The 23,196-nt window shown below is 45.8% G+C and overlaps 1 protein-coding gene across 5 annotated transcripts in view; it reads left to right on the forward strand.

The window, feature by feature from the left end:
* Positions 1–23,196, forward strand: part of ADAMTS9 (ADAM metallopeptidase with thrombospondin type 1 motif 9) — an 85,512-nt gene that overhangs the window by 52,196 nt on the left and 10,120 nt on the right. For 4 of the 5 annotated variants that reach the window (XR_010373299.1, XM_064453554.1, XM_064453555.1 and 1 more), the window contains 4 exons: positions 9,058–9,225; positions 13,835–14,008; positions 19,764–19,934; positions 21,217–21,411. Coding sequence is in view for 4 of the 5 variants with exons in the window: in XM_064453554.1 (XP_064309624.1) it covers positions 9,058–9,225; positions 13,835–14,008; positions 19,764–19,934; positions 21,217–21,411 (708 nt within the window). In the remaining variant the exon portion in view is untranslated. The remainder of the gene's footprint in view (positions 1–9,057; positions 9,226–13,834; positions 14,009–19,763; positions 19,935–21,216; positions 21,412–23,196) is intronic. The other variant, XM_064453556.1, reaches the window with a different exon arrangement.

The raw sequence follows: 23,196 nt of genomic DNA on the forward strand, positions 1-23,196 counted from the left end.
TGATCCAGACCAAAATGAGAACTTGGTAGCCTATGGATATCCCCAGCCATCTGTCTGAAGCTGTTTCTGTCTCAGAGCTGTTTACTCTCAGAGCTGGCCCATCAAGGCTGTTGTCCTGCTTGGGCTCCTGGCTGTCTCCCCTCTAGGATCACTCAGACCAACTGACTCCAGGGACGGCCTGTTTGGTGTGCTGATGAAGGGCAAGGAGTTGTCTGTTTTGGTTCCCCAGTCAGAAAAAAGGCTTTTGACAGTGCAGACCTCCTTTGCTTTGTTTAAAAAAGAAAACCAGACCTGTTTCAGCCCTTCCCTGTACTCCCTGCTCTGTGTCACCCGTACAGAGCATCCCAGCACCAGTGCCCAGCTTCAGCAACCCTCTGCTGAAGCTGGAATGGGTAGAGCCATGCCAGCTGTCTTACTATCCACCTGTTCACTGTCTCATGCCCTCTCGGAGCTCATCCCAGAGGCTAAATGCAGTTGGGATTTTGTTTGTAGAGTTTCAGCCCCTTGCTTCTCCAGGGCAACAATGATGGATGCTTCTGTGGCTCTTTCCTCAGCTCAATGCCCACCATCCCTGCTAAGACTCAGAGCTGCAGCTGCTGGCTCTAAGCTGGTTACAGGTGGGTGAAGCCAGTGGTGCCCAGTTGCCTGGCAGAGGAACATGACTTTATTCCTCTTTTGCTACCCTAAAATCTCCAACTGTTTTTTTCCTTTCCATTTTTGTTGTTTGCCTATCATCACCAGGCATCTTTCATTGCCGCTTCTGTTTCTCCTTAAATAAGGAGAACTATAGAGGTATACTTTTGCTATCGGTTCAGCTGTCTCCTGTTTGCTAGTGTTGATGCTCCATGAGCAGGAAAACAACCACAGAAGCCCATTTGCTACGCTGCAGGTGAGGGACCACCCTGCGGCACTGTGTGCTTAACACTGTGCTTGCACTTAAGTGCTGGATCAACTCCTTGCAGGACTGATTCCCTGCAACTTAATGCTCAGCTGTCACAAGCCATGCTCCTCCCTTGCAGGCACCCGTTAGTCTTCGCACCCGTTGTGATCTGATCTGGTGGTTAAATCTAGCGTCTTTTAGTCTGATGGAGAAGTAAAAGGAGTGCCACCTCTAATCTACCCTAATCCAATGACCGAATGCTGGGGAAGTGCCAGGGTAATGAGCTGCAGAGAAGGGCCAATCTCATCTGCTCTGCTGCCGCTGCCAGGGCAGATGTGAGTTGGACTCACAAAGGTTATTTTCTTGTATCTTGAAACTTTTCTCTTTCCCTGCCCCCAGATGTTGCATCTTTCCCCAAGTTCCTCAGTGCACTTTCCCAGTCAGAGCAGGCAACTCCATTAGTATTCACTGATGTTTCTTACCATGTATAGTCCAACCCATGTTTCTGTCTAACTTACTGTAAAATACTTGCCTTTCTCCTCCCAAAGTACAGCAGCTGTTTGGCTGCATTTTGTGTGCTTCTGTGGTTGCCCTTTTGCACCTCCCCTCTTACACATTTTCTCAAGGAGATGGTAATTTTCTAGGCTGCACACAGCTGGCCTGAACTTGAACAACAAGTGATGATGCGACTGCTGCCTTCAGTCTTGGTTGACCCATCCATGGCTGCTGGCTTCGTAAAGTCTGCAGACCTGTGCACACACTCACACACACGGGAGAAATAAAGCAGTAAATAAAGGTGAATTGCTGGGCACATTTGTATCCCCAAGCACTGGCTTTGGGTGCAGTAACTGAAATACGTGTTAGACTGCAGGAGACGCATAAGAGTTAGTCACAGGATGAGCTGTGAAGTTCAGCATCTTCAAGCAGACCCCTGAGCAGGGCGTTGGGAGGTCTGCCTGCATTTTTGTCCCCATTCCACATTCACACTAGGTACCCCAAATTGCAATAATTGTTGTTCCTCAGATCTTAGGGATTGCAGCTTTTAGAAACAAGGATATGTGATGATGAGGGATGCTAAACACAAAGACATTTACTGTGTTTCTAACTTTCCTGGTGACTGATTTGTGCAGTCATTACGGAAAAACAATGTAGACAATCTTGTTCCAAAGGCACTTAATACTCTATTCATGTTTTAATTTTTACATGCTCACAGGGAAGGCGAGTGAGCCAGCAGCATGGATGAAAATCTGTCTGATGCCCAAGACCATATGCAGGCTGACAAACAGTATTTGATCCTTAGTGCATTAAGCCAAGATTTTTTGTTATAAAATCAGGGAGCAAGAAGCAGCCCAGTGCTCCTACAAACCCCAAAGTGATGCACACCTGTGCAATAGGGCTGACATTCCTTGGAGAGCTCTTTACTCTGTGTTTTACTCCATTCAACATGGAGAAATCCTATTCTTGAATGGGACTTCTAAATGGCATTAAAATACAACTCTTCACTAAAAATATGAAGTGTCAGTTAGCCTAGGCCGCTTGCTGCTTCAATTGCTACTTTCTTAAAAGTGCCACAGCATGGAAAATAGGCTTCATCAGTGCCTTCCACATCCCATTATACTGGCGTCCTTGGGTAGCCCACACATCTCCTCTTGATCTGAGGAAATGCCGTCTAACGTGTCCTTCCCTGGAGAGACCTGCAGTGGCTGTCTGGGGGTTTTGCTTGTTTGTTGTTCAAGTTAAATAGTGTGGAGCAGGGCAGGGATGCAGTTTTTAAGGCATCTTTGTGTTTTCACAGCCCTGCTAATTTATGCACTTGGTGAAGTCTTTGTATGGGTTGTAACAACAGGTCAGGGGAAAGAGGGGAAGGTGCTTCTTACTAGGTGGACGCCATAGGAGAGGAAATGCATGGCTTCTCCTCCTGCTGCAGTTACCCGCTTTCCTCGCATATATCTTGTGAGGCTTCCCAGGTCAGGGAAATTATTGTATTGACTTCAGTGCTCAGAACCTTAAATCTTGCAGGAGTTAAAGAGCCCAAGACCATCCTTTCCTCTGGAGCAGTCTGTGCTGCTGGAGGAGCAGGCTCCAGTGTTGTCTTGCTGCTGCAGCAACACATCAAGTTGTACCCTTCTCTTTGAGAAATTCCTCCCCCCTTTTTTTTTTCTTCTTTTTTTTTTTTTTAACCCTGTTGTGGGACATCATCCCAGGTCCCTGGCCAGCCTCTGCAGCTTGCTTTGGCAGCAGAAAGGTGAAAGTTTAGGGAATTGTTTTGTTTTCCTCCCTTTTGCAAATAATCACTTGGGAAACTGTGCCTCTGCCGCAGAGCTGAGAGCAGAGCAGCCAGAGGCCGGAGACCCCGCGTGCACTGCCCCGTGAGCCAGCATGGACGTTCCCTCTTGCCCGTGCCCGGGGCGAGGAGCACTTCTCAGGGACACGGGGTCAAAGCCTGCTCTTGTGCATGCCAAGGGCTGCCCTCCAGCCCCAGAAGGGCTCTTGGGGCATCTCCGCAGGGATTCTGGACAATGCTCACAGATATACTTGGAGCATACACTCCAAAATCCCTGATGTTCTTGTCTTTTTTTTCAATCTTCCCATGTCTCTGGGAAGTCAGAATGTATTAAGCATATCTAAAGCCTCTTCCAAACTACAGTGCGGTGTTTTGCATTGTTTTGCTCAGGTCTCTGGTCCAGTTGTCCTCCCTTGAATGTAGAGACCACTCTTTCCTTTGTACAAAAATCAGATGTATTTTCTGGCCTTGTGCCAGCTATAAAATCACCATGACCGTGCACTCTTGGCAGCTGCGTGTGTTAAGGTATGGCTTCCTGTTACAGTTCTGCAGGAAAAGAAAGCCCAGCTGGGTGAATCCTGCCCTGTGCGCCACACTCCCGCCCTGCAGGCATGGTCTTCACCGTGCTGATGCAGCCAGTCGTGAGATCGTGCTAAAGGTGGAAGGAACAAGGCTTCAAAGCAGATAGGAACAAATATTTCCTACAAATCTCCTGAAGTGCTACAGCCACTGGAGAAAATATAGCGTGGAGCTGCACCCTTATTTCAAGCCTGTTGCTTGTCTCACAGAATCCAGGGGAGCTACCTGCTAAAATACCTTGCATGTTGAGAAGCTGATTAAGTTAATTTTGCTGCCATAGAGCCTCTGTCACCGGATAACACACAAAGCCTCAGGCATTTTAAGGCTTCTAGTAAAGGTTCAGCTGGCGAGGAATGATCCAGGCTTTCCTTGGTGGTCTGGTGTCCTTCGTGCTCGAGAGACTTCAGAGGTGCAGATGTCATACGGCTGTGATTTCAGCATCTGATAGCAGCAGTGAGAGTTACAGTAAGAGCTGATGTAGACTAATAGGATGCTGAAATGTAACTATGAGTGTGCATGGTTGGGCTCTGCTTGTAGCTGGAGAAGTTTGCTGACATCCAGGAGCACAGCCCCTCATGGAAAGGGGGTGTAAAGCATTGTAGGGCTCTGTCGATTCTCTGTTTTATTTCATCTAGCACATGTTTCAGCTCAGATTGTTGGAAAGGATGAACGAGGGCTTACTTACAAGCACTTACTTTCCATATAATCCTTAATGTGTGGAAATCTAAACCTACAAGGATTGATTTTAATTTCCTCCAAAAAGCTGCTCCTGGCAGAATCTGATAAAGCCATTTTTAGTCTAATTCTTCCCAGCCCTGCCCTTGGTGAGCTATTGGAGCATACCTATCTTTGGGAATTCATTTGGTGATCACCGCAGCTTGCATTCATTATCTCACATACCTCCCAAATCGCCGGCTGATGCACCAGAGCCTGGAAAAGTGGTCTGACAGCATTTTCTGAAACTTTTCACTTTTGGGGAAGACACCCCCAGATTCTTGCTAGTGGTTTGCTTTTCTGCCCCGTGTTGATCTTGCCTGTTCAGTACAGAAAATTAAAGAGAAGCCGAGCTGCTTCACAGCTCTTGTTTGCTCTGTGCTGCCTCTTTCTTTTCACCAAGATTTGCTCATTTGTGCCAAGGGTTGTTGAGTCCTTTCGGTGCCAGACTGACCTCGCTCCCAGCCCTCAGCCTGGCAGCAGCACGGCCACAGCACGAGCTCCCTGTGCAGAAGAGCAGGTCACAGTCTCCTGCAGGAGAGTCTGAACCTGGACCCAACCAGCCAGAAGTTTTGTACAAATTTTTAAGGGCTTTTGGGGTACATACTCTGGTTTCTTCCTTCTACCAGCCCAGTGAATCCAGCCTTCCTATGTTAGAGAGGTCTTAATGAGCAAGACGTACCTTCATCTTCCAAAATATCAGAACAGAAAATGCAGAAAGAGTTAGTTTAAAGCAATCTGCACATACTTGGTAAAACAGAATGACCTTCACCATTCCTGAACTCTGAAACAGAAAACAAATTTCTGTGGAAACAAAAACACAAGCTTGCCGTGTCGCTGGAGCACAGCGATGCATTGCAGGAGAGATTTAGCATCGTGTTATGACCTTTCTGGAAACAGTTGATATGGAAATATTTTTGTCATATTTATTTAAACATTTTTCTTGCATTTATTTAAACTAGGTAGTATATTTATTTGAAAAAATCAGCAGCATGCCGATCCCCAGTTCTTGGCATCTTAACAAAACTAGTCATGCAATGTGTAATACCCTTAAATCTGTGCTTAAATGCTTTGATCCTAATGCTATTAAGAAACTCCTTTTGTTCTTATTCTCTATGTAGAGCACCAGGTGTAACTGTGGTAGTTTTTAGGAGATAACAAAGATAATAACCAGAGGAAGGTTTACTAGAGCCTTTAGTGTAATGGCTATAGCTGATTTTTGAAATAGTACTTCTCTACTGTTTTATGTGCCACAATATTCTTGGATTTTTTTTAAGGAACAGCACAATGTGTTGTTTTCACACCATCCTCCATGCCTGGCTATCCTCCCAGGTTCACCCAAGGTGCTATTTGCTGCTGTGCCTCTACCACAGGCTGGAAACGGCATTTCAGAGACACATTTTCAAGCACTTGAGGGGCGGCAGAGGCGGGTTGACCATGGGCATGCCCAAATGCATGTGACTCTCAACTCTAGGAAGCTGGTGAGTGAAAAAAGTCAATACAATACCTTGGCAAAAACTTCAGGGCTGGATCCAGAGGCGATTAAAACCAGCAGAAGTCTTTCTGTTGACTTCAAAGAGCCTTGGATGAGGCTGTTATTCCACAGATAGGACAAAAATTAAGAAAAAGAAAGATGAATATGCAAGGAGTGGTTTTATCTGTGCTTTTCAAATGTTTTAAAGAAGGCAAGGTCAAATCTTGCCTCACTGTGGCACTGTTATTGATAGATACTGTAAGTGGGAGGCAGCATTTGCACCAACGAAGAGTTCTGCTAAGAAAATACAAAGTTTCTTCAGGGTCCGAAATAAATGATGAGGCTGATGGCAGTAGCTAGGTGTATTGCTTCCCTAAGTCACATGGCACTGAGATGAAGCCCACTATTAAATTATTTTCTCTGCGTGGCTCACATATGCTTAAAATCTACATGCCAAATAAAAATTGTAAATACCTGAGACGAATTAGAAGGCAGTTATGAATTAGACTCTTTGCAAAGGCATTTTCAGTCTTTGATACTTGGTTACATTAGATTATTCAACCTCTTTGTTCTGTCAGTGCAAATGAGATCATAACTCACATGTGCATGAAAGCAAATGAGTGGTGCAAATGAGTGGTTTAGATCTAAAAATGCACAGCTGCCTAACTTTGATTTATATTAAAGACAGACATAGAAATTATTAATTCCAGTGTCTTGGGAATTATATTTTAGTAATAACAAAATTAGGCAAATTATGCTTCAACCTCTAAGTGCACCAAGGTGTGTATGCAGTCTTGTTGTTTGATGGTGGGATGGTGAGATAAACGTCAGGATCAGGCTCGAAGCCAAAGTTAAGCAATTTGTAGAAGGGGGATAACAATTTTGGAAATGACTAGTACCACATTAATTGTGAGATCAAATATTTATCAACCAACTTCGGGTCCCCAGAAACATCCTTGCTGTCTTGCACAGTGTGGTTATTCTTTCTTTAGAACAAGTAGTGGATCTAATGTATTTTTTTAAATTAGATAAAAGGTGCGTTTGGCTGTACTGACTCAGGATGCAGGGCAAGAGAGTCCTGATCGAGTGTGTGAATTTACTCTGTAGCTTTGGCTGCCACAGCAAAGTGGCATCAACCTGCAAGGAGAGTGCTTACTGAGGAGCACTTGACTTTTTGCTAAAGTATCAGTGTTGGCCTTTCATCCAAAGACAGTAAATGGATCAAAGTATTAGAACAGCTGGGTTTGGTAGGATTTGACATGTCCTTCTTGACGCTGATGTTCACTGCCTGGGGAGAGATGTAGAAAAAATGAAAAAATGAACTTCTGATGAAATTTGAAGGCTTATAAAAGTAGGATAACATTAATCCTAATTTTTTTCTGTTGATATGAAAGAAAAACAGTGACATTTGTGAATCTGAGTTACTCATTAAAGTCTTCTTTTAGAACAAGGGACAGTATTTCCTCTGTTTCTCAGTGCAAGGTTGAATGTTGCTTTATGGGTTTTTTGGCCTATCTTGAAATTGGAGCTGGACTCAGGAAAACTCAGAGGCGGCCATCCCTGCCGCAGGCTCGTCTGGCTTCCTGCCTCTCATGGAGGAGCATCGTTAATGGCCCTTAAACCTTATTGATCACAAGGGACCCCGGCCTACCTTTTGTCGATCTGTAACAGTCTTGCAGCAGGAAAAGAGCCTTTTTCGGGATGTTGCTTATACAAGCTTTTAAGCAGCACCATCTGATCTTATGAGTTACATCCCTTTCTCTCCACGATGGTCTGAACTTTTCCATTTTGGAGCAAGTTACTGCTCTCTCGCTTGTTCTTTGTATACCTCTTAACAAAACAGGGGCTGAATGAGTGGGAAGTAATGCTGTAATTTAAAATAATCACAGCTGTCAATGTATATGCCAATTTCTATTCTAATGGATCTTCCAGAGCTGCTACATATATAAATTGTAGTGTTTTAGGTTTCGGATATATTCATGGGCTGGGAAGAGCTTGGGCTGTAATTTATTTCTTAGGAAATATACTGATGGAGTGGCTCCAAAACGAAGGAAGAATCCTCATCTCTGAAAAGAAAGCAGAACATTTTATACTGAGAGATGGTTGAAACAGTGTGTTTGTGCTCAAGGATTAAACCAGGATGCTTGTGACATAGAATGTAACGACTTTCATAACATGTAATGAAGAAATTGAAGCTGAGTCTCTGGGTGCATCATGCTGAGTAAGAGGCTTGTTCTACACGAAACTGTCATATTAAATTCTTGTCGTGACTCCAGACCCCTTTGATTCCTAAATCTTTTGGAGGAGACTAATCTGAAATCAAAGTGAAGTTGCTTGGGGTTTGCATGCCAGAAGTGGTCACATTTGAAAAAGTTCAGTGAACCTGCAGAGGGAGGTTGAAATTAGTTGCTTCACTACAAAGCTTACAGCTAACATACCTGCTGATTTGCTTTTTGCTTTGATTCTTCAGGCTCTGCCTTCTTGCCACCTTCTGAGTTGTTTTCAAACTGCATAAATCTTAAGGATGAGCATGTCCTGGTTTCAGTCTGTTTAGCAAAAAAATATTTTTAAAAAGTAAATCAGTCTACACTGGTAAAACAAACATGAGCTTTAATACCAAGGACATGGAAAAACTTGTTTTTCTCTTCTGCCTTGTCCTTTGTGCAGTTATTTCCCTCTGTGAAGGTGTATATCGTGCTTTACTCTCCTGATTTACCAACATTTGACCTCCCTTTGTATCAAGGTAAAAGGAAATGGTTCCTTTCAAGCTCTTCTAAATAGATGAAGATCCCTGTAAGATGACTCTGCTCCATTGAAACTACTGGAGCGGTGCCAGGAACCCAGCCTGTTATCCCTGCTGAACGTCAGCTGCTTTCTCTATTTTAATACTGGAATTCTGTGGGGCTTTGACCAAGAATATAATGCAATATTAAGTGAAAATGGGAGCATTTCCAGTGGTTAAATTCTGCCCATCCGTATCCCCCTCAAGTTTTGTGTAGGCTGCCAGGGACCTGCGAAAGTGCTTTTTGGTCCAGCTAAAAGAAAATGCCCGAGGTAGCCATGGCCCGTATATAACCATGTAGATGGCCCCTGTGACAGCTGATCTTTGTTACTTTATATTTACAGTGTTCTGTCTCCTGTGGAAGGGGCCAAAAGCACCGCGATGTGTACTGTTTGTCAAAGGAAGGGAGGCATGTAGAAGAAGATTATTGCAAGCACCTTGCTAAGCCCAATGTGCAAAAGAAATGCAGAGGGGGCAGATGTCCGAAGTGGAAAGCAGGAGACTGGGGACAGGTGAGACACGTTGTGTACCCTTTTGCACCCTTTGATATTCTTCTTCCATCCAGTTGGTTAGAAGCTGGTTTTCCCATCACTTCCGTCCTCTTGAACTTTTCAAGGGTAAAAGTTTTGGGCCAGATCCTCAGGTGGCGTAAACCAGTGTAGCTTCATGGATAGCAGTGGCGCAACACTGATTTGTACCAGCTGAAAACATGGCGACTTGCTTTTAGTATCTAACTGAAAGCAAATTCCTCAGTATATAATGTTAAAGAGAATCTACTATTTATTAATATTTTAAATATTGTTATTATTTAACTGTGTCACATCCCAAAGAAAATTTTCCTTAGTTTTGAGAAATCTGAAATTAAATTTCTTATCAGTTCCCTGGGAAAGCCTAAAGAACAATCCAAGCTGTTGATTAAGAATGCTTTTCACTACCTTTTGTTTCTTAACAAGCTCATCAGTTAATTCTGCTTCATTAAAAAGTCAGACGCTGATGCATAGAGCAGAGGCTGCTGGAAATGTGAAAGTGCTTGGAGTTATTAAGCATCTTGTTTGCTGAAAGCATAGCTTGAATCCTTGTTTTCTTGAAAATAATGTCTTTATCATCACCTTGAATCTTCTGCATCACATTTTTATCTCTGAACCTTGCTCTTCCCTCTACCTCATTAGCGTGCTAATCAGCAGAATTATTGAAAATCCCAGACTAAATGAACTGTTACTTGTAAAACATCATGTTCTTTTGCGGTCTGTCTTCCAAATTAAGGTATAAAACACCGATTCTCACTGTATGTGAGTTCCCTGACAGATAAACCATTAACATTGCTACAGGCACCCATGCAAATGTTAGGTCTAGGACAGCGTACTCTCATTTAATGTCGACTATTAAAAAAGACAAAAAAACTACTGATGTTCTATGATTGTTTTCAGACTTGGGGGTTCTTTTAATGCTTACCTTTGCATTTATAGGATAGCAGCGTTTGCCATTATGTCTGTGCATTCACCATGGAGGTTCAGTTACTGAGGTCTGGGCCTTTCACCTTCCCAACGTATGGCTGGGAGCACCTAGGTAGCCCTGCATAGCCCTGTGAAATGCACAGTACTGCTCCTGCACTTGAAATTAAATTAGTATTATTACTTTTATTACCTGCAGGACTTAAACCTCAATTTTATACAGGAAGCTAGACTGAAAAGAGGCGTGAGGCCATTAGATAGTGTTGTCATATCTGATTTGCACCTTATTTAAAGTGACTGCTCCTGAAAGCAATTTTTTACAGCTAATAATTGTAAGCATAATAATGTAATGGTCTGTTGATTGTGTTAAAATACGCTAATGTTAGTTGATAAAAGTAAGTGTTTTAAAATTCCCAACATTCCACTGCAAGAACAGAGTTCATTTTATGCAAGTGGGGAAAGAAACCCAAGTTAATAGGAGGATGAGGTGATTTATGGCCTGAGTTAATCTCTTGTGACTAGGCAATTAAGGAATATTTGTACGCTAATGATAAGACTAAGAATAGGCAGCGTATTTCCAGCATGCGGGCAGCTCCTCAGACCAGGTCCCTGATGCTGTATGTGCTCAGCCAGACAGTGTCTTGCTTGGGGAAAAAATAAAGGGGTAGAAACACCTGTTCTGCAATATCAAACTGGGCTTTTTAAAGCCACATGAAATGCTCTGACATGGCTTCCTTGCGTCCTGATCCTCACTCATGCTGGCAGTGTTTCTTTGCCTGCGACAGATGAAAAGCAGGGCTGTCAGAAGTTTGGAGCACCGCCGTGGCCGTCTCTGCCAGAGGTGTGCAGGGCTTGCACAGCTTTGCAAAAGATTTAATGCCTCAAAGCCAAGGTGGATTTAGGTGCTGAACTTCTCATTAGGACTATGAAACAGGCAGGGATTTGGCACTCTGAATACCCTGTAAGACAGGATCTAAATGGGCACGGAAACCCTGTGTCACCTTCCCCATCACCAGTGACACTGTTGAAAATAGGCAGCCACGATCAGTTTGCGTTTAGATACTATCAAAAAAGCTTTCTGAAGATCTAATTGCCTCTGAAAGATAATTCCAAAGCTGAGCTGCTGTGAGCTGGGTACCTTTTGTCCTGGGTAAACCAACAAAAGTCTGCCTGAGAAATAAAGCAAGGGTTTCCATAGAAGTGCATCCTCCTTCTCACCATATATGCACAGGACCTGTTGCGTGTGCCTTTAGGGTTCTTTTCCTTTTGAGAAAAGGAATAACGAAAAAAAATCAGGATTAAAAAAATACAGGAATGATTTAAAAATGAATCCCAGCTAGCTGAGCTAAGTGCTCCGCTCCCAAGTTCTTTCCTCTCTGGATGTTTTGTATTCAGAGGCTGGGTAATTCTTTTCTAGATTGTTGTGAATCCACTTCCCTGCAGCAAAGCATTTTTAATATATCTGTAATAATCAGAAGGGAAGAAAAAAGGCTTTTTCTCCAAGCTTTAAATGTGCTTGTGTCTGCACTGAAATGTCAGATTTAATGTGTTTGCATCTCCTAAGTAGTATCAATTATGGCCATTTACCTTTCACTTAGCAAAAACACCAATATTTATTCTGCTGTCTGGCATTTACATGTTTCAGCTACAGGCTGAAATCCAGCCCTGTCTAAAAACACAGGTAGAGCTTCTCCATAGCCAAGCTGTCAGTCAGCAGTTCGGTGATTGATTTTCCCAGTGGAGAAAGGAGCACTCCTGGGAAGACATATAGACTCTGTAGAAAGGACAAACATGCTGCCTGGCTCGTGGCATCCCTTAGGAGAATATGTAAGTACAGCACAAGTTGGCTGCCCCCAGACTTAATATCTTCTGGCAGCGTCAGCCAGCTGTATTTCCCCAAGGTAGGCAGAGGTTGGCTGACCAGATTTCTGGATTAAAATAGCCAGGATGAAAATGATGTTAAAACCTACCTTTTCTTGCCTCTGTAATAGAGCATAATGATGCCACTTCGAAGCCAGCCATAAATCCAGCCAGAGCCACAGCAATACTGATGCTGCAGGGCAAAGATTCACCACAAGCATGCAGTTAAATGAATCTAGAGCTTTGCCCAGTGCCCTGCTTTGCCTGGCATGGCCAGGGGCCAGCATCCCCCTCCCCAGACCCGCTCTGCCCAGTGTCACATGCGGCACAGCCCCCGGTGAAAGAGCCATGGCCTGACTCGCTCTCCCTTGTCATAACATACCCGGGCATGTGCTTTTTAGGTGGGTGATAAATGTAAACCAAAAGGCATTTTAGAGCATGGTATGCATCCTGGAGTATATGTTTCTCCAAGTTTGTGGCCATTATTCACTTTAACTGTCCCCTATGGAATGCATAGGACAAACAGCACTGTTAATCACAGGGAGGCAGCACGGCATATGGGAAGCATTTGCATCACCAGTGACAGAAATCTCACTGCTACTTTCAAGAGTTACACAGAAAACTTCCCACCCTCTTACAAATATCTGAAGCCAAGCAAATATTCAGAGTCAGCTTTTCTTTGGTCCTTTTGGCTTTATGGGATGTTCGGGTAGTAAAGCAAACGGAGCGTTACGGAGGAACACTCTGCAGAAGAGAGAATTTCTTCCCTGTTAGGCACCACTTAATTCCCCGCCTTAAGAAGGCTCGCTTTTATGGGTATTGCAATAACAGGCTGTAAAATTGTTTTCTTAGTTCCTGATGTATTACTAAAGTTGCTTATATTAATTGTTAATTCAGCAAATGGTTAATCATAATAGCTGTGTTTTAAATGTATACCTTTGATTTTTACACGCTTTCCTCTATAAATGCGAGTTCTTTTTATTCCAAATCTATATTATATCCTTTAAGATCTAGCCAGGAAGATTCCATACCAGTGAGAAGTTAAGTACTGCTGAACATATTACAGTGTACAGTCACAACAATAAATACTGTGGAAAGAAAAATTAAGCTGTTAAAAAGCATTGTAGTGTAAATAATAATTTGAAGAAGTCTGAGAAACAGAGAAATTCAGGCTTTTCTTGCTGTGCCTAGGAGTGGGGAGAAACGTGCCCACAGGGTGATAAAGGAAATGTGAAATGCAGTTAATTTAAAATAGGGCATTTATTTTCACAAACTTAACAGTACGCCCTGGCTTATGTGCATGCGCGTGTTCCGCTGCATGCTGAAAGACATCCCGCCGTATCATCCCTTCACCTCCCTGTTGCTCCAGACTTTCTCCTATATAATTCAAGTTTGCCTTTCATTAAAGTCCGCTCCAGTGACACTTGTGGCATTTGATATATTTTGAACTATTACTTTTTTGAGACGAGTAATACTCAGAGCCTTGCCGCTTCTGGCGTGTTGCGATGGTTTAGCAGAGCCGCTATCTCCAGAGGTTTTTGCAATATAAATCCTGTCAGGAAATCCTGACCCCACTGAAGCCAACAGCGAAAATTCCCTCTGGCTTCAGCAGAGCAGGGATTTCAGCCTGTCTGCTCTGCCCTTGCAAAATTTTTCCCTTGTGCAATGAAGAGCCTCACCTGGAAGTTTAAACGGCGGTGTTAGAGCCTTGCTATCGCTGCCGTTGAGCACAGAGCAGAGGGCAAACCCCGGGAACTTACCGTGACGGCTGCGATAGGGACCACCACTCACCTTTTGTCCCTTCCTCCAGTGCTCGGTGTCCTGCGGCCGGGGCGTCCAGCGGCGCGCTGTGCACTGCCACAGCGGCACCCCGAAGGCAGCCGAGGAGGCAGAGTGTGACCCGGCCGGCCGGCCCCCTCCGCAGCGGGACTGCCACCTCCCCGAGTGCCCCACGCACCGCTGGGCAGCTGGCGAATGGCAAGCGGTAAGCGGGGTCCCCCCCTCCGCCCTTCCCCAGGGTCACGTCACTTGTGCTCTCAAGCGTGCAGTGCGGGATCATGCTGGACACGGGGGGCCGCCGGTGCCCGAGATCGCTGCCGGAGGGCTGGGGTTTTGGGGTTGCAGCCTGGGCTTGCCAAAAAAGAAGCAGAGGAAATGCTCATGCAAGCTGGCTGGAAGGGGGAGCTGAGAAATACCTCCACGGGGTTAATTTATTGCTTTGTGCTGCCCTGTGTTTGGCTGGGACCTATGCAAATGTTGAGCAGGTTTTGGATAGGGTGGATTTGGGTCTGTTCCCGGAGGCTGAGCAGTAACCCAACTCGGACTGAGCCTTGCCACGCTGCTCCAGCAGTGACCCCCGTGCATGAGAGTTTGAAGGAATTGGGGAACATCAGTAATTCCCACTCTTCTGCCCCGTTACCCCGGCTCCTTCTGACAGCTCTCTCCTTTCGCTGTGCTCTGGGTCCATGCTTTTTGCCAAGCCATGAGCAGTGCTGAGGTGATATCTCCCACGGGAGACAGTGCTTTTCTGAGTGACCAGGATCCAGATCCCAGCAAAACCAACCCCTTAGGCTGGAGCAGGAGATATAGCTGCTGTTCGAGTGGTTCAGGGAGTGTCTCTGACTCACCTGCACTGCAGGCGATGGATGGGCCCGAGACTGGTGGGTGGCAGGAGGACAAGGGGACTCTGGGCAGGAGGAGGGGGTCCAGCAGCTGCCCACAAGGTGCCGTTGCTTGCTTTGAGTGTGCAACAGGTTTTGGCAGAGTAAGTTCAGACCAGGCACCAAAATCATTATTTCCATTCTAGTTTCATTCTGTTTTCAGCCATCCGTGGGTGAAAGAGTCTTGCCCCAGGTGTCCTCCATCCCTGTCCCACTGTCCTGGGCTCTTCCCTGCAGTGCAGGGACTGCCAGCCTTGGAAATGGGAAAGGTGATGGAGCTGCCAGCTCTGGGGAGCTGACTGCTGTGTCACACAGCCCACAGAAGAGGCCACCACTCCTATGGAAAGGATGTCCTTGTCACACAGGGGAAGGGGATTGCCCCTCATGGGCCCTCCATGGGGATGCAGGGTTGGAAAGGAGCAAAAACCCCCTGGCCAGGTGCATCAGCCTCCCTGCAAAACCATCGCTGGCCCCGGTGGCAGGGCAGCAGGAGCTCGATCCTGCACCCTTTGAACAGCAAAGATCCCACTGACTTTGGCGGTGCATGATCAGAGCCTGATCCTGGTCACCCAGGTGCCTGCAGTGCGCAGCTCCAGGGAGCAAGAAAAAATATTAATCAAACAGGGGCCTGGCATTCATTGGCAGCCAGGCTGCTTTTATATTGCTGCTGCGTGGCCCCAGGCAGTCTTGAAGGTGGACAAAATTGGTCAAGATCCCTTCCACTGTTGAGACAGTGTAAAGAAGCTGTAAATGCAAAGCAGGGTCTCCTGCTCTGGTAACACAAGATGAGGAGGCACCGCCAGCTTCCTGCTCAAAGTCTTGGTGTTTGCAGACACTCCCAGAGCCTGCCTTTATCGTGTCACTAAAGAAAAAAAAGAAAAAAGGAAGAAAAAGTGGAGGCGATTAAGAAAAACAATTTTACTGGTGAGAGAAAAAGCATTTCATGCATACAGAGGCTGCACAACTTTTCTGCTGCAGCAAGAAAACATTAACAGTTAAGGCAGCACATGCTTTCCTCTGATCTTTCCTTCCCAACAAGCTTGTCCTTGGCTCACACCTGCGTGGAGCACCCCAGACTGCAGGCAGCCACATGTGTGACATTATCCAATATCCCCACACCTGCTGTACCTCAGCCTGACGGGAACAAACAAGTTTAGCTTCACTTCCCTGGTCTTGGCGGTGCTGGGAAGTTGTAAAGGGTTTATAATCCTATGTAACGTGGCCACAAGCACAAGAGGCTGGAGGGGACCGTTTCCCGTTCCCACCTGCTGGGGAGCCAAGGTGTGATGGGATGCAGCAGGAGGCAAAGGTGAGCTGACCATGCAGTGGTACCTTATGGAAATATCCCACCCTGGAAAAGAAGTGTAGGAATGGCTGAAGAGACTCCAGCAAATTCCTCCAATGAACTTTTGCTTTTACAGACCCTGTTAAATTTCTTCAGCTAATAATTTTAGAGGTAACCAAACAGCATGCAGTTGTAGTCCTTACCCAAAAGTGTGATTATCCCTGAAAAGCCACGGCTCCTACCCCATCCTTTCACCGTCTTTCCCTTATTTTTGCACCTTTTCAAACCAGCAGCGAGAGGCCCCTGCCTGCCTCCAGCCTGCCAAGCCTTTGGTGGGCAGTGGTTGCTGGCGTTTTCCTTAGTTTTCCAGGGCTCCCCATTGCACTGGGGAAATTTTTAACATGTTACAGAGACATTTTTTTCCCCAGGAGATCTTTGCTAGGAGGGTGGGCTGGAAGTTTCCTCACCCATAAATAACCATAAATAAGAACACGCAGGAGATGCCCAATGTGAGCTCACCCCTTTGGCCGACTCCACACAGTTCTTCTGAGCACATCTTATTTTGTTCTGATGTACCCAGTGAAAAAAAGCAATAGGACCTTCGCGCCAGCCACAAGTACTGGTTGCATGTTATTTATAGTGAGGAGGGACAGATTGCATTAGTATTCTTTGAGCAGGGAGCAGCAATGAACCCTAATTGACATGAAAGGGGGGATGTAAAATAACATACCAGCACTGTCTTGTTCTTGATTTCTTATCTTTAAAGGGAATCTGTTGAGAGGGGGATTTTGATTGTTCCTTTTTGTTGTTGTTTTTATTTAGAAAAAAAGTTGGTCTTGCCAACAAAAAGGAACAGGGAACTTACTGGAAACTGTTTATTGCTCTGTTGGTGTATCACCATTAATTAGCTGTTCTTAGTACCCACATCAGGGAGAAGAAAGTCAATAGAAAGGGCCTTGCTAATGTCCAAGTGAAACCCAGACCAGGGTCACAAAGAAAAAGGGAAAACTGGGAGAGAGAAGGGGATTTTTTAATATGAACCTCTGTGGAAGGACATCGCAGAGCTCTGGAAGCTGCAATGCAATTCTTGATTCTTTGACATTTGCTGTTTGGGGGAATATTGTACCATCCGTGCCTGGTTTGGATTGCAGAGTTACCCAAGGCATGTTTGAAGTGTTTGTGGCATGGGGTTTCATTTCATCACTGTGTCAGATTTTGATTTGAAAAAAACCCCAATGAATGCTTTCGCAAAGCAATGCCTGAGACAAATATTTTCAAATGCCTGACCTGTTTTTGAGCTCTTGCTATCAATGGCCATTATCCCCTGGCCCTGCTGTTTTATGTGAGATTTAGATCAGTCGTGAACATGAGATTTCATACAAAATATATCACCATATTAAAAGGAAAAATAGCTTTTTCATGCTAGCTGAACAGTCCACTTCCTATGTGAATAATGCTTTATAACCTTGGGGTGGCTGGTTGGAACCTCTGCGGTGTTTCTCTTTGATCTGTTTTTTGATGGTCTTACTGTCTTTGAGCCATATTTTATATCTCAGTGGGATTATTTTAATTGCCAGTTATCCCCAAAAATACAAATAATCAAACTTTAATTTACTGATGATGACAAAAAGCACAGAGAAGGCTCAGGTTTATTTGGCCACACAACCATTATTTGCAGGGAAACCCAAAGCAGGCTGGCATGTGTTTGCGAGCCTCAATCTCATCAGCAACTACTCATTTTAAATGAGGGTGGGCTCTTGATATGATAGCTCTTCATGGCCAATGTCAGAAGACCCATTGATAGTATAGAGGTTATTCACTCTCCTAAAGTTAACTGTAAGTCAATGTACTTGCAAATTTAGGCTTAAATATACGTCAAGGGGAGAAGACTAAATCAGCCTTGTTTCTTCCCACTCCTTGTGACGTGCCTCATTTGGCTGTGAGCTGGAATGATTCACCCTGCACTGGTGACCACATGCTGGGCTGGTGGATGCCAAACCAGGGACAAGGGGAGCTTTGAGCATCCCATAGCCCCACTCCCACTGTGCTGGAGAGCCCCTCGTTAGGAGGGAGCAGGAGCATCGGGGTTCGTGCTGCCCCTGAAAGGTGCTGCTCAGGGAAGCTACGTGACGATGGAGCATTTCTGATGCACTGCAATAACCCCCTTTCAGATTTTACTTATATAATAGGGAGGTATCAGAGAAGGGCAAATATAACACAGTTTGTTTGCTCTCCGGGGAAATTACACTCCAGCAAATTCCTGCTGTGTTTCAGCACAGACCTAGAAGGAGCTTCCACTCCAAGGACTTAAAGCAAGAGAGTAAATAAGGTTGAAAGCACACGAAGCCCTTGGGGTCTGCTGGCAGACTGCGGATTTTGCAATGTTGACTGTTGCCTAAGAGCTCCTAAGTTATTCCTTCTGAATAAATGCTGCTTTGTGGGGCTGCCTTTCCTTCCCTGTCCCCCTCCACTTTGCATGGTTACTAAATATTTACAACCAACGAGACGTTACGCTTGTGGCAACTCTCTTGGTTTGCTTCTCCTGCCATGGATTGATCCGATTTTTGAAGTTCTCACATAATTTGCAGTCTCGGTTCTGACAGCTAATTACAGAAACGGGGGCCTGACAGTGCCTGCGTTTTGCAATTAGGTGAACCCACTAAGATCTTGCTAATTGGGGGCCAGCCAAGAGAGCAGGAGCTGCATCGGGGAGGCTGGAAACGATGTTCGGACAGTGAGACTTTTAACAAGATTAAACTGGCACGGTCCTCCGAGCCTAGGTGACTTCAAACGGTGTTTCCGTACAGATAGGGATGGTCTGATTGAATGTTTCATCCTTTTCCTTAGGGGAAGACATTTCCTGCACATTATATAAAATGATTATTTTCATGCATTTTTTCCTCCTTGTTAATCCAGTTAGTTGAAAGTGTTAGAAGTCCATTACAGGCAATAACTTTAAGAAAATATGCTTTTATCCAGACGGCTGCTCTTATGCTGATTTATTTTGTTTTATGTGCATGTTTTGTAAGATGGGTTCTGAGCACAGACTCACTCCCAGGAGCGCCGCCTCACGGCCAGGATGGTTCTTCCAAGATGAGCAGAGAAAGAACCGAGTCCTTAAAGTCTCCAGAAGCCCCTGGGGAGCAGTTGCACTCAGCTAGCAGGGGTTGCAGGCAGGGCAGCTTTTAAAAGAGAATAAATCCATAGGGCCCCCTCTGCTGCAGCAGTTGCAGAGATGTGCCCCGAGTTGTGTGGGCAGAGCACTGCTACTTGCCCCCTGGCCAGGACTAGGAAAGGGGCTCCCCCCATTCCAGCCAAGTGTGCATCAGTGTGCATTTTGGAAGGGGGATAGATAGCAAGGCTGTCGTTCTACCAGAAGCTGTATTTACTGGGGGCTGAAATTATGGGGGTTAGGCCTTTTCTTTCCCCCTTGCCCCATCTCCTGACCCAGCATGCCCACCCCTGTATCTTTTGATCTCACCACAGCTGGACCCCACATCCACCCCATCCCAATACCTGCTGCCTCAGTTTCTCGTCTCTCCCTGTGCCTGCAATTTGGCTTGGTACCTCCAGAGGATGGGAGCAGTTTGTCACTGGATGCTCCCACAGCGCCTGGCAGAGAATGGCCCTGGTCTTAAATTTGCCCCCAGGTGATAGCAATGAGATGCCAACATGGGGCACAGAGCCATCAGCTCACTCAGGCTGCTGGGAGGAGGGCCTGCTCCCTTTGCAGATGCAGATTAATTTGCTGAAGTCCTTCGTGGACTACATGAGCCGATGTTTCTTGCAAACAGTGCATGAAGACGTGCGGGGAGGCATCCCGGTACCGCAAGGTGGTCTGCGTGGATGAGAATAAGCAAGTGCAGAACAGCGGCTACTGCGACGCCAGCAAACGCCCCCCTGAAATCGAGAGCTGTGGGCTGCCGCCCTGCGAGTACATCTGGATCACCGGGGAGTGGTCGGAGGTGAGTCCCCATCCCCACGCGGGGACCCGGCCGCGCTGCGCCACTCGGCACCGGGCCACGCTCTCCTCCTCTCGCCGCCAGCCTCGCTGAGATATTGCAACCCAAATCAACAGTGGCAGGGCAGTACTGCGTGGTTTAATTATTATTTTTTAGTTTGTTTCTGTGTTTCTCTGCTGGAGAGAAAGGAGCAGGGCTGTGGGAGAAGACCAGGATATTAAAGAGTAAATGCCAGCATGCTCAGAGTCCTAGCTAATATCAGAGGCAATTTTCGTCCAAAGCACATTGTATCTAGCAGACATCCTCTTTGGTTTTGTGCCATTTTATTTCACTTACTTTTTTGGTTTTATTGCCATCCCCTCCTGGGGGGCTCTGGGGCCCCGAGTGTTGTGCAAGTGTCCAGGTGAGCATCCCGGGGGAAAGGTGAGCCTGGATGTGACTGCAGGGACCCGTCCTTCCTCGGTGCCCTCTTTGGCAGGAGCGAGGACCCGGCGTGAGCGAAGGCAGCAGGTTTGCCCTCGTGGCTGGCAGCAAGCGCTGCATGCGGGAGGACCCGGGCTAATCTCAGCCTGTTTCCTTCAGCTAGTGAAGGATTACTTTCTACTTGGAGGAGCAGCAGTGGGAAATGACAAGGCAGCTGCTGACACAGCACTGATTAAAAAGAAAGAACAAGAAAAGGGAGAAAAGAAAACATGCTGGGACTGAGGGGGAGGAGATACAAGCCACCCAAGATAGCACAGGAGAGAGAAATGTGGAAAGATGAGAAGTTCTCGGAGCAGCCTGGTCTCCTGGGTAGTTTCCAAAGAGAAATATTAGGGTGCCTGTGAGGCTGGAGACCTGGCCACCTCTTGCCCAGACACCCTGTACCTGCTCCCACTGCCTGTGACCCTCTGGGAGCACTGACCAATTCAGGGTCAGTCTTGACCATTTTCTTTCTCTGTGCCTCCCATGGAAAAAAAAAAAAAAGAAAACAGCAGAGGCATTTCTGAGTTCCCAAGGATCTTCTGCTCCTTTCTTCACCCTTGGGGAGAGATAACTTATGCCCAGAGTAGGGGGTCCTGAAGCAACTGTAGGAGGAGCAGAGGGGGGAATTGGGTGCTCAAAGGCAGTGTCAGGCACCAGCCCACTTGTAGCCACTCACAATACTTGTGGCTGGCTTAAATAGTTACTAGTGATCCCTCAGAATAGCTTACAGTGTTAAAAGCTGGCAAGACTGCTTTTCCTCCCCATTTCGGCCAATCTTCCCAAAGCGTGCGGTGCTAACAGGCACCTCCTCTGTCTGCAGTGCTCCGTCACGTGTGGGAAGGGATACAGGCAGCGCCTGGTGTCCTGCAGCGAGATTTACACCGGGAAGGACCACTATGAGTACGGGTACCAGAACACGGTCAACTGCCCAGGCACACAGCCACCCAACATCCAGCCCTGCTACCTCGGGGAGTGTCCTGTCTCGGCGTCCTGGCGCGTCGGCAACTGGGGAAGCGTAAGTTTGGCAAACTTCTTTTTTTTAACCAAAAAAAAAAAATGGAATAAAGGGGACACAGCTTGAAGGTTTGGCGGGGGAATCTTTAAAAACTGCATAAATTAATCCAATTAATACCCTCGTGGAGTGGCAGCCCCAGTGTGTGTAGGGCTCCATGCTCCAGATGGAACCCCCTCATAGGGGGCAGTCCCAGCAGCCACAAGCAGAATCATGATCTCTATAAAAATTTGGATGTAGCTAAAATTTGTGGCACTGTTGATGGTCATGCTGAATGCTTAGTCAGAAAGTAGGGTCACTGCCAGAAAACAAGGGCTTGAAAGCCTTGTGCTAGAGGGATCAATGGATAGCTGACAGCTGCTGGGGTGGATCTCGCTTGGCCATGTGTATGAGCAAGACTTGGGAATCACCAAAAGGCAAAAAACACCGGTAGTTTGAGCCTTAAAAGGATTTATCTTTCTCACCGCTCCTTCCCAATGCTGGGACAGGGCAGGGGAAAGAACTTAGCCTTTCTGCTAAAGTTATTTATGTTGAGCCTCTTCTGGGGCCTGAACTACAAGATCAAATTTTAGTTAAGGTGATAACATTTCACGTCTTTGGGCTTCTGACATTCTTTGAAATGTGGTGTTTCGCCCATAAATTTGATTTATTAACCCAGCTCAGGCATTTGTAGGAATTTGTCAAACCTTTACAAGGCAACGAGGGTCAAGTCAAGCAAAATGTAGTAGAAGTTGTCGCAGTAAATGGTAGAGCTGTTTGAAACCTAAGTTCATTCTGCTTCAGATCCACTCTGCAAGTCAAGGCAGAGGAATTAACAGCAAAGAGCTCAGCCTCAATTAATTGGTGTTTTCCCCCAGAATTTTAGTGCAAAATGTCCAACTCATTAATACAACTTCATTGTGAAGAGTGTCCATTTCAGAGAGCAAGATCTTTCTCCTCACTTTGGGGTGCTGAACATCCCAATGACTACCAAGTGCCACGACCCTTCTCTGATTTTCAAAGGGATTTAATGTAAAATACCATCACCCTTGATGGACAACAAGAGTCCTGCTCAGCTCCTTAGTTAAGTTTTGTGGATTTAGACCTGATAAAGAGTAAATGCCAAGTTGTGAATACCATGAGCCCTTGAAGACATCTACTTTATGGTGTGCTCCTTTAGGCTAATAATTTCTAAATAGATGAGCAGCATCATATTCTTGGCAGCCTAACCTGGTGCCTGTAGGAAGAGTGATCTTCATTTCTCAAGTACTGAAAGAACAAGTTGTGGAGGGGGAGCAAGATGCTCCCACCTCCCATCACCTGTGCTTAGCAGCAGCCAGTGCAGACAAGCTGCTGCTCAGTAGCTCCAGTAATGTGTGTAGTTTTAGCCTTAAGATCACCCTTGATTTGGCCTGTTTGAGCATGACCCAGTGTTTGCACAGATTTAGCCATTTTTCCAGAGGGTGAGGGGGAGAGAGGGTTTGGAGGCTGTGGGTTTTTTGGTGCAATTTGAATAGAAAACAACAAACCATGTCATGTTTGTTCAGAGGCCCCTCTGAGTCCCAAGCAATGCCTCCCAGACACCAGGAGGGGTTTTCTGCCATTCAGGCCTTCCAGTGAACGTTTCTTTCTTGTACAACCTTTTTAGTGTGAAAAATAAACAATTTCACATGAGCATATGGTTCACCTTTTCCAATACTGCCTCATCCTGTAAAGTGTTTAAACGCTAAGCAAAGTTCAGTAGTCTTCTTGAAATAATTAGTGATGACGATAATAATGAAGGGATTAATAATAAAAGAGATTACTTGT

The sequence above is a fragment of the Phalacrocorax carbo genome, chromosome 6 (genome assembly GCF_963921805.1).
Source record: "Phalacrocorax carbo chromosome 6, bPhaCar2.1, whole genome shotgun sequence".
Taxonomy (NCBI): domain Eukaryota; kingdom Metazoa; phylum Chordata; class Aves; order Suliformes; family Phalacrocoracidae; genus Phalacrocorax; species Phalacrocorax carbo.